At 46.4% G+C, this 10,770-nt stretch overlaps 1 protein-coding gene and 1 pseudogene across 2 annotated transcripts in view; one reads left to right on the top strand and one right to left on the bottom strand.

The window, feature by feature from the left end:
- zbtb40 (zinc finger and BTB domain containing 40) overlaps positions 1–2,676 on the top strand; it is a 14,371-nt pseudogene extending 11,695 nt beyond the window's left edge. The window contains exons 11-12 of the transcript XR_014920346.1: positions 697–899; positions 1,954–2,676. The product of XR_014920346.1 is annotated as a zinc finger and BTB domain containing 40 (transcript). The remainder of the gene's footprint in view (positions 1–696; positions 900–1,953) is intronic.
- On the bottom strand, positions 2,652–10,770 carry cyb561d1 (cytochrome b561 family, member D1). The gene is made up of 3 exons (XM_085455559.1): positions 9,990–10,770; positions 9,587–9,624; positions 2,652–7,214 (listed from the first exon to the last, which is right to left on the bottom strand). The coding sequence occupies exons 1-3, from the start codon at positions 10,144–10,146 to the stop codon at positions 6,708–6,710; spliced, it is 702 nt and encodes a 233-aa protein (XP_085311685.1). The 5' UTR covers positions 10,147–10,770; the 3' UTR covers positions 2,652–6,707.

The raw sequence follows: 10,770 nt of genomic DNA, 5'->3' as shown, positions 1-10,770 counted from the left end.
CGATGGTTAAAATGATCATAACCATCGAGTAGAAGTTGCCATGGCAATATTAAGCTGTCTGCATGCAATGCGAGTTGATTTTCTCCCACACTCTGTGAATGCATCATTTATTTCCCCCCTCCCAACCGGAACGTTTCCTCATTTTCTGCAGGACAAATGCAGTGTTTTAAACGTGTGAACGTCTCCCCACAGAACAGGATGAATCCACCAGCTGTGACACCTGTGACTGTTCCACGCATACCTCTGGTTTCTGTACCTGAGGTCATCTCATGTTATGAGCACCTTATTATTTCAGTAGTTTGGTCTCATGAATCCTTGCTGTGATTGTAGTTAAAGCTCAGTGTTGCCCACAGAGTCACAGTACAGTCACTGTGGAAAACCTCTGTGTGCACCTGGTGGTTAAAACAACACACGTCAGTTCATATAACGGCGTGGTCGAGTGAGTGTACCACTGCGGTTGTAGGCCCTGTGTGGCTGAATAAACACTTGTTTGTGGAGGTTATGGTGTACTGTGAAATGGCCAAAGAAATACTGTGATATCAGTGTCACCCAGGCCTGGCTCCAGTCCGCCGTGACCTGGGTAAGTGGATGGTTGGGATTTCCTGTGTTAGGTCTTAGAGAGGCAGCTGGTGGTTTAATGAATCACAGCAGCAACTCCTGTGCTGTTGTCACTGACCCCGAGTGTCTGTGCTGCAGGCTCTGTGGCTGTGCTGGGTGGAGATGAGGACATGCAGGAGAACATCTGCACGCAGCATATCAGCAGCGAGGCATTCAGGTGCTCCGCTGCTCCACGCTCTGCTCCTCTCAGCTTAAGCTGCAGGAGCACCTGCTCCTGCCATGTGGACACACGGCAGGAGCAGGAGAGCCGGGAGGAAGAGCAGGCCTCCACCTCCGACACGGTAACAAGCACATCACACAGACGTCCAGATGAAGATGAAATAATAATGTCCCGTTCCTGGCTGACAGCATGTGGAGTGAAGTGTGTCCTGTATTTGTCGAGCTTTGAGGCTCATCAGGATGATGGTGGAGTACAGTTTGTTCAGCTCAGGTGCATCCTGGGAGAATTTGCAGCTTTTACTTTTCAAACCAAGCTGAATCAGCGTATCTGACCAACCACATCGCTGCATTTGGCTCAAGTGAGATAGTCAAATAATGCTGTTTTACCTCAGACACACAGCGGGACGCCGCTCTGGGCCATGATGTCACTGCCGCCTCAGTGTGGTCCCAACACGACATCCTGAAATACGTAAGCAGCCGTGATCCAGCTGAAACTCCTCCCTGCATGCAACGGGACTCTGTTGCTCTTCCTGTGTACAAACATGCTGACTCGATGTTTCTGCAGCAATGAGTCGACTGGTTGATCCATGTGCGCTGACGTTTGTGTGGCTGATGAACGGATGACCCGATCATGCAGTCACACTGCTCCGCTGTGCTGTGTGTTTAGCTTTCTAATATTAATAACAACAGTAACACAAAACTGTGATTGGTTACAAGTTTGATATGATGCTTTCCATTCATGTGTTTTCTGCACACTGTAACCAGAATGTGCCACAGACCAGTGCCCCAGAGTACAGGGGGGCCGTTTCTATGGATACAGCGTAACAACATGGGGACGGTTGGTGATAGTAACGCCTGTTTGTGGCACATTAGTACATGTGAGGGGCAAACTCCTCCAGGTGGACCATGGCCGTTTAGAAGTCGGCCATCTTGGATACAACTTTAGTTTTTCAGTAGGAAGAGGGTCATGTGACACATCAGACTTGTTGGTAATGTCACAAGAACAACAATGGTGTGCTTGGATTCAGCTTTCAGAGCCTTTCCTGAGTGTGCGTGAGACGAGCGCTGGTTTGTCACTTCAGACGTACACAACTAAAACAAGTTGTGGGTTTACTGCGTGCAGAAAAGCTGGAAACAGTTTAACCTTTACAAAACTATCTCTGTCTGACCCCACAGGTGATACCAGCCAATCCAACAGGGAGCAGACAGGAAGGGGCGGAGTCTGAGGAGCCAAGGCAGCAGGGGGTTGGTCAGCAGGTGTTTCTAGCTCTGGCAGATGGGCGAGAGGTGAAATCATCAGCAGAGCTGGTGGAGGTGAACATGTACGACCTTCTGAACAACTCTGTGGCCTTCATCTGCGAGGACAAGCCAGCAGGCGGCGACTCTTAGCCGACCCTTTGGTTCCCAGCGCCACAAACACGCCTGCAGAAAACATCAGCAACACTGGCTGCTGCGCTCGTCTGTCCCACAGTCCCAGCTGATGACAGCCCGACGTTTTCAGTCTGCTCATGATTCACGGACACGGTGCAAGCATAGGTTTGTGTTGCTTTAAAGACATGACAGCAGTGCTGCTCTGTGGCTCTCAGCACTCAGATCTCTGCATGTACAGGTCTGCATTGTCCCTTAAGCAGTGGGAGCATTTGTTAGACTCCAGGCGTGGGACTAAATCACCAAACCGTGAAAGTTTATGGTCACTGTGGACTGGTACCTGTGAACGCTAATAAACACGAAATACCTGACGCTGCTCTGTGGAATGGTTCCTGCTGTTGCACGAATAAAACGACTGCATTTAAGATTTCTCACATCAAATAGTTCCCACCTGTTTATCCTGTTCAGCGGTCAGTATTAGCTCACAAACGATCGTTAACTGCAAATAAAGAGAGATGTGGCTTTATTACAGATGTGTTCCCTTATTTATTACAGGTTCACAGAAGCAAAGAGCTGAGAGGGTCACATAAATACAAACACCCACTGTGGTCAGCTCATGAACAGCAACCCTGAGACAAATCCACGCCCAGCTAGTTATCCTCAGGACAGTCTCACCCGCTCTTTGAGCTCGAAATGAATAAAATCCATGTTTTAGGATAGACTGTGCCGGGAAAGGATCGTCTCTAGACTAGATGTGATCTTTGGTTTGTCCTTCACTGAAACTGGAGTTCTCACAAATAGAAGACGAGTCTGTATTTGACAGGTTGTGTTGTTGTATCAGACACAGTAAGAAAGACCTGCCTGCTGTCTCAATCACTGCAATCAGCTTTTTATGTTGCACTTTATATTTGCATAAGCCAGCAGCTAACATGGATGAAGAATCTGGAAGCAGACGTCTTCCTCCCCTCACCCAGATGGCCCCGCCCCTCCCTCAGCCTTGTCTGCATCGTTTCTTCCTGTTAAAGGGAGTTTTTCCTTCCCACTGTCACCAAAGCACTTGCATATAGACACTGAGCACGTGATGTCATTTCCGGGGTAAAACCGCAAAGGATTGTAGGTACGAGTGGCGAGCGGTACTAGAAGCACGCAAGCTTTCATATGGAAGCAGTCACACAGCGATGAAAAGAAACACAAAGAATGGCAAGGAGCTGTTGTGTTATTAACTGCCCATATGGAAAAGAAATAGTAAAAACTTATGTGATTACTCATGAAAGTGGCCACTTTCTCATTACTTTCATACATTGTTTTAGTATCCAAAACATACAAGTTTCATTATATAATTTTTCAAGGGATCTTATATGTTTTCACTCTTGTATGCTTTTCATACAAGTTTCACACAGACAGATACAAACTATAAGATTTATATACATCTTTTCCATATGGGTGCAATAGCCGGTCACATGACGGCCACAGGAAGCCGACGAGTAAAGAGATCATTGTTATCAGATTACATCATGGAAGCCACGTTTCCGTAGTAACAAAGAGCTGATGGATGGCCTGGATTGCAGCCATTCAAAGACCAAATGTAACGTCCCAGAGCACTCCAGCTCACAGGTTAGTCTGCTCCAAGCATTCACACAGAGGTCAGTCTGCAGTTGCAGTTAATGCGTCATTTATCGTTTTTAAGTAAGATCATTGAAAAAGCAGTTTCTCAACAGCTCAGTTACTTCTTAAAACAGAATAATTGCTACGATGCCTTCCAGTCAGGTTTTAGACAGAACCACAGCACTGAAACCGCTCTGACCAAAGTGTTTAATGACATATGTCTGAATACAGACAGTGGAAAAATGTCAGTCCTAGTTTTACTGGATCTCAGTGCAGCATTTGATACAGTTGACCACAACATATTACTCAAACGACTGGAGAACTGGGCAGGTCTTTCAGGAACTGTACTAAACTGGTTCAAAACATACGTAGAAAACAGGAAATACTTTGTATCAATAGGTAACTTCACATCTGAGCAGACAAGTATCACATGTGGAGTTCCCCAAGGTTCCATCTTGGGACCCCTTCTGTTTAACATCTACATGCTCCCACTGGCACAGATTATAAACAACAACAAAATAAACTATCACAGCTATGCAGATGACACACAAATATATATCACAATGTCACCAGGAGACCGAGGCCCTGTACAGGCTCTTGGTAAATGCATTGAGGAAATCAATGACTGGTTGTGCCACAATTTTCTCCAGCTAAACAAAAACAAAACTGAGGTAATAGTCTTTGGCGCCAAAGAAAAACGATTACAGGTCACCAGAGAACTTCAATCTATACATCTAAAAACCACAAACCAGGCGAGAAATGTGGGTGTAGTGATGGATGCAGACCTAAACTTAGAAAAACACATTAAGACAATAACAAAGTCAGCTTACTATCACCTCAAGAATATATCAAGGATAAAAGATCTGATGTCTCAACAGGACCTGGAAAAACTAGTCCATGCATTCATCTTTAGTAGGCTTGATTACTGTAACAGCATCTTTACAGGTCTACCTAAAAAATCAGTCAGACAACTACAGCTCATTCAGAACTCTGCTGCTCGAGTCCTCACTAAGACCAAAAAAGTGGACCACATCAGTCCAGCTCTGAGGTCTTTACACTGGCTGCCTGTCCGTCAGAGGATAGACTTTAAAGTTCTGATGCTGGCCTATAAAGCTCTGAATGGTTTAGGACCAAAATACATCAATGACCTCCTGACCCAGTATGAACCTTCCAGATCCCTCAGGTCATCTGGATCCGGTCTTTTATCAGTTCCCAGAGTCAGAACCAGACACGGAGAAGCTGCATTCAGCTTTTATGCTCCTTATATCTGGAACAAACTCCCAGAAAGCCTCAGATCAGCTGAAACACTCAGTTTATTTAAATCCAGGTTGAAGACTCACCTGTTCTCAGCTGCATTTGAATAAAGCACCAAATCCACACTTTAAGCTTAAATTTCAAAACTTACATTTAACTACTGATTTTATCTACTGTTCTGATTTTATCTGTTTTGATTTTATATACTGTTTTGTTTGTTTGTTTGTTAATTAGTTAGTTAGTTTATTTGCTTGTTTTATTCAATTTTAAATCATGCTTTTTATTTGTTCTTGTTTCTAATGTCTCTGTAAAGCACTTTGAATCACCTTGTTGTTGAATTGTGCTATACAAATAAACTTGCCTTGCCTTGCGTATCACAACATAATTGTTGATGTAGGTGACAAATAAGTCTTAATTTGAATTGAATTCGTTGCTTGGCTGCTTTGTTCACGGTGGCTTGTAGGAAAAGCAGCCTACAAAATGCAGGAATGTGATCCAGACTGGGCCCCTCCATCAGCCTGGGTTTAAAGCTGCTACCACAGCCAGACCTGATCGGTGAAGAGAGAGCGAGGTCCAAACAGCCACGAAACGTCCGCATACATGTGCCCAAGGGTTGTATTGAAGCAACCAAGTGATGAATAACTGTTTCAGTATGTTGTTTTGAGCTCATGGGGGTCACATGATTGTTGGGTTTTCTCTGTATTACTGTGGGGTCTTTACTTTAAAATATAAAGCGACTGTTTCTGTGCTTTGGTGTAAAGTTGAACTGTATATCCAGTTAACATGTTTAAATAGTTTACATTCATCTTCTGGATTACTGCGTCTCAAAATATCTGCTTTTCTAGAAAGCTGAAGATCAACCTTTCTGTGAACTCAGCTGAGTCTGCCCTGGATGCACCAACAGGGTTTGATGATGGTGGAAGTTAGAACAGCTTCTAGTGCAGGACACACTATCAGCCACTTCCATGATCCAGCCTGGAGCAGAGCAGATCGGACAGTGTCGGGTTGTTCTTAGCTGGTTGATACCAGCTGTAAATGTGCATCAAATCAAATCAGCCTTGTGAATCTGTGGAGAAGGCCACAGGGTTGCAATTTGAAAACGTTTTGGTAGACCTTTTGTGTCACAATGTAGCACCTATAAGAAGTCAAAAGGCAAAAAATATCATGAAACAATAAATATCAGAATTTTCATGTTGGTGTATAACCTGGTGTAGCTCCATGTTCTCACACAGTCAGCAGTAAATGTTCATCAGGCTGCACACAGTCTCACCGAGCATACACAGTGAACAGCAGTGAGACTCCACAGCCGCAGACACACAAAACCAGTCCAGGTGTGTGCACCAGCGCCACCTGTGGGACTCCAACAGTAGTCGGCAGCCATACTTAAACACCAACCCTATAATGTTTCATGCTGCAGTTCTTCTACAGGCCACTAGATGCCAGCTACTTGTAGCACTCGAGGTATGAAGAAAAGGAAAAAGAACCTCTCCCAGAAGCTACGCCCTAAAATCCCTTATTTCAGTTGTAGTTTAATACAAATATAGCTCACCACACCACAGCTGCTAGCTTGCTTGCTAACAGTGATGACTGGTAAAGACATTTCACTCAGGGATAAATTCCACCCTTGCAAGGGTGCAAGTTAAAGAAGACTCTTTATTTCTTCATTATTCCTTTTGGATGTCTCTGCCACCTGCTGCTGGTTCCTAGCTGGTCAGCTTCTTGCGGGGTAGATAGGCATTAGTGATCTGGCTCATCACCACCAAGGCAGGGAATAGAGGCAGGATGAGGAAGGCCCACCACGCCACCCCCTTCGCCGTGGCCTGGAACCAGTCAGTGAACATGGCAGACATCACTGTCACGGTGGAAAACAGGTAGACAACCAGGCCGCAGGTGGCATGGTACAGCTTCAGTCTGGACGAGGGGCAGGAGAGACGCAGCAGCTTGGGGAAAATCACAGCGATGCCGCAGGCCGTTTGGAGCACGGTGGCGGTCAGCGTACACATACCCAGCAGGCTGTGCCAGGAGGCCAGGTGTGGGAGCTCCGACACATTCCTGCTGGCCACAATGAACCCAAGTCCAGTGGCTGCAGCGATCAGGACCAGAGCCTGACAGAACCAGTGGAGACGGACTTTACTCTTCCATGATTTGAAGCAGAAGGGAGATCCCTCTGCTGAGAACAGCAGGATACCTTCGGTCATGCACAGGCAGTACTGCAGTGAGAGGAAACAGATGTTAGTAAAGGGGCTTATTTGGTGATTAGTGGTGATACAGATCCAGCCATGAAAACTCAACAAGCGATTAATTAGATGTAGAGTTGTGGGAATTTATTCTAACGATCTAAACTCCTGTTTTTCTGCACATCAAGCTTTGCCCAGTTCATTCAAGGAGACAAAGTGTGTGCTGTGTACATGAGTGACATCTAATGTGATTGGGAATCACAAACTGTAATACAGCAACGCACAGCACCAGCATATTATGGGATGGGCCTGTAAGTGGATGATTACAGACAGATGTAGCAGGATAAATGATGACGTCAGACCTATGGACAATAACCCGAAGCTTTACCCAAGACTTTCTCAAGGCAAAGAAACAGAGCGTTGTTCAACTGCCAGTCAGCTGACCACAACCTGTTCAGCTACTCGAGTTTCATAGTAACTGCATATGTTGAATTAACATTCAGATCTGGTGCATTATTATGGCTGCCGGTCTCTGATGAGACTGAGAGAACAGCATATTCTAGCAGTGTGTAACACTAGGCCATACCATCATTTATTTATATAGCACTTTAAAAACAACACATGGCCGACCAGCAGACATAAAAAGTACAATAAGAGTAATAAATCGTTATTCTATCGTTTTTAACCTGGATTCAAAGACTGATGTAGACTCCCTAATGGGTGGCTGTAGCTCAGGTGGCAGAGCAGGTCAGCCACTAATCAGAAGGTCGGTGGTTCGATCCCAGGCTGCCTCCTGCCTGCATGCCAAATATCCTTGGGCAAGATACTAACCCCGTGTTTGCCTACTGGTGGTGGTCAGAGGGCCCGGTGGCGCCAGTGTCTGGCAGCCTCGCCTCTGTCAGTGCGCCCCAGGGCAGCTGTGGCTACAATGTAGCTGCCATCACCAGTGTGTGAATGTGTGTGTGAATGGGTGGATGACTGAATGTAGTGTAAAGCGCTTTGGGGTCCTATGGACTAGAAAAGCGCTGTACAAATGCAGGCCATTTAATGTGAAGAGGAAGATCATCCCAAAGCTTCGGGGCCACAGTAGAGAGCGCTCGGTCTCTAAGGTTCAGCCATGATTTAGGGACTGAGAGCAACAGCTGCTCAGCTGAGCGAACGAGGGGGGCATAGGGCCGATATACAGGCGCCGGAGCATTTGAGGGTTTTAAAAACCAAGGATTTAAAAACCCTTTAAAGTAGATTCTAAGTACCGGAGTAATATGCTCAAATGTTCTTTTACCAGTTACAAACTGTGCAGTTGCAGGCACGGCCAACCGCTATTACAAGGGAGTTGCAGTAATCCAAGCATGAGGTTATAAAAGCATGGATGACAGTTTCCAAGTCACGCCTGGAAAGAAAAAGCTTAACCTTCGACAGACGCATGAGGTGCCAAAAGGAAGACTTGACCACCCCGTTTGCGTGGCCATCAAAACTAAGCACAGAGTCAATTTTTACCCCAAGATTAGTAACTGAGCTTGTCGGGTGACAGTCAGAGCAGCAGAGTAACCTCTGGGGTTCGTTCCATTTTACGTTCATTAAAACTTAAAGAATTTAGAGCCATCCATGACTTAGCATCGCTAAGATGATCAAGCAGGAGTCCAGTCGAGGAGCTATCAGTGACTGAAAGGCAGATAAAGGCGGCTATCGTCAGCATTTGTTTAAATTTCTTGTTTTTGCACCCTGTGGCAGGAGATACAATGGAAACAGTAGTGGCCCAAGAATAGATCCCTGTGGTGCACCCGACGGCAGAGGGGCCACAGACAAAATCTTATCCACGAAAGTGCCAATGTGGAAATTCCCACACAATGCAGTAGTCGAGAGATCAGCAGTCAGAGCCACCAAAACAAGCAATACAGGTTTACCACAGTTGTTGCTAACAAAATGTCATTCATAACCTTTGTGAGCCGTCTCTGTGCTGTGAAACGGCTTCAAGCCGGACTGAGGAGCTTCTGGAATCATTCAGGTGATCCAACAGCTGAGTGGGAACAATCCTTTCCAGGATCTTACTCAGACTTTATCACTGCATCAGATATTTTGTATATATCACCCATCTCTAAGCTTCCTTTTCTGAGTGTTAACATATCCTCCCTCAAATCTATTATTTACAGTGGAAAGCTGACAGAGACTGGAGGAATGTAGTGGGCTGAAAGCTAGCAGGAAAAGAAGAGACCTGTTTTTGAGACAACATCTCCATCCATTACTTGAAATATCCCCTTAAGCAGCTTAGAAAGCCATGCGAGAAGAGCCACAGCTGCCCGTTTACTCCAGCGTGTCATTAGAAAGATATGGCCATCGGCCGCGAGCGGTCGTGGGTGAGAGGAGTGAGACGAGTGTCTGTGTTTGTGTGAGGACTGGAAACTTACAGCGACAGACATACACATGGGATGCCAAGAGAACAGACCTGGAGAGACAAACAGCAGATTAATGACACAATCATCAGCTGACCATGTGCTGCAGCTTCAACAGCAGCAAGCTGACCGTCAGCAAAACCTAAACGTACCCACTCAAGGACACGCACTGTGATGCAACAGCTCAAACACGGGCTCTAATCTGCACTCGTTTACATCTTTATCATCAGAAACGGGATCATTTTGTTTACTGGAAGAAAACCATGATAATAATATTTATTTTACTACTACGTTGATCAGTAAAGAAGCCCACGCAGCTGATCAGTCACGTGAATGACTAAATCACAAATAACCAAAATCACTTCCTTATATTTGGCAGGTTTGATGACGGGGATAAAACACTGTACACAACACTTACTGGTTCCGGGTCTGGACAGCAGGGAGAGGACGAGCGTCAGGCCCAGGCCGGTGACATGAGTCGCTATCACCGCCACTCTCCGCAGCCACACGTACAGCCAGAAGTCCCGCATACCCAGGCCCTCTCCCACCGGGCTGTACTCCACGTCTGACCGCATGCTGCTCACAGCCTCTCCGGCTACCTGCTCCAGCGTCCGGCGGGAATACGAGGTGTGCTGGAGAGGACCGAGGAGCCCGTGCTGTCGGGAGGCTGCACGAGCTCCATAGTCGCGCGGTTACAGCGAGCACGAGCCGAGCAGCATCAGAGTCGCTGCTTTGCCCAGGCTCGTGTGTGCGCACACATCCTTCCTACGAAACCCATTTTGTTAAGGCCATTTCCGGCCTGAGGACGCAAACAGAACGGGCGGTGCGATCCCTCCGAGTCTGCACACAGTCACCGAGCTGCCACACCGTCGCTTCTGCTTCCTGCTTCGACCTTTTCTCGAAGAAACTACGCAGTGAGCTGACCCGACTTGTATTTCCTGATTCTCGTGTCAGCCGCTGTAGCCGAGCGCAGGGAGAAACACTAAGAACCGTGCATAGGCACAAAACAGCGTTAACTGAGCGAATCTTAAGCTCACTACATGTACACGTAGATGGGTGAAAATGATCATTGTAGACTTATCAATTATTAATGCACATTGTTGCAGATCATGTACAGCCTGTCGTGGAAACAGTATAGGGCTTTGGAGCTGGAGCGTGATGTCACGGGGGTGGGCGTGGAAAGGATGGCTGATGGCTAC

The sequence above is a fragment of the Copadichromis virginalis genome, linkage group LG5, assembly GCF_057382275.1.
Source record: "Copadichromis virginalis isolate Kocher_CV1m ecotype Utaka linkage group LG5, C_Virginalis_male_GT1.1, whole genome shotgun sequence".
NCBI lineage: Eukaryota > Metazoa > Chordata > Actinopteri > Cichliformes > Cichlidae > Copadichromis > Copadichromis virginalis.
The sequence above is the reverse complement of the archived record's forward strand: the minus strand, read 5'-3'. Positions and strand labels throughout refer to the sequence as shown.

What these genes read in the sequence shown, in the direction of transcription:
- cyb561d1 (XM_085455559.1), bottom strand. Translation starts at nt 10,146, where the DNA reads ATGCGGTCAGACGTGGAGTACAGCCCGGTGGGAGAGGGCCTGGGTATG. An exon ending in GCTGTCCAGACCCGGAACCA is followed by an intron (nt 9,625 to 9,989) that starts GTAAGTGTTGTG and finishes TTGTCTCTCCAG; the next exon opens with GTCTGTTCTCTTGGCATCCC. An exon ending in CCATGTGTATGTCTGTCGCT is followed by an intron (nt 7,215 to 9,586) that starts GTAAGTTTCCAG and finishes CTCTCACTGCAG; the next exon opens with TACTGCCTGTGCATGACCGA.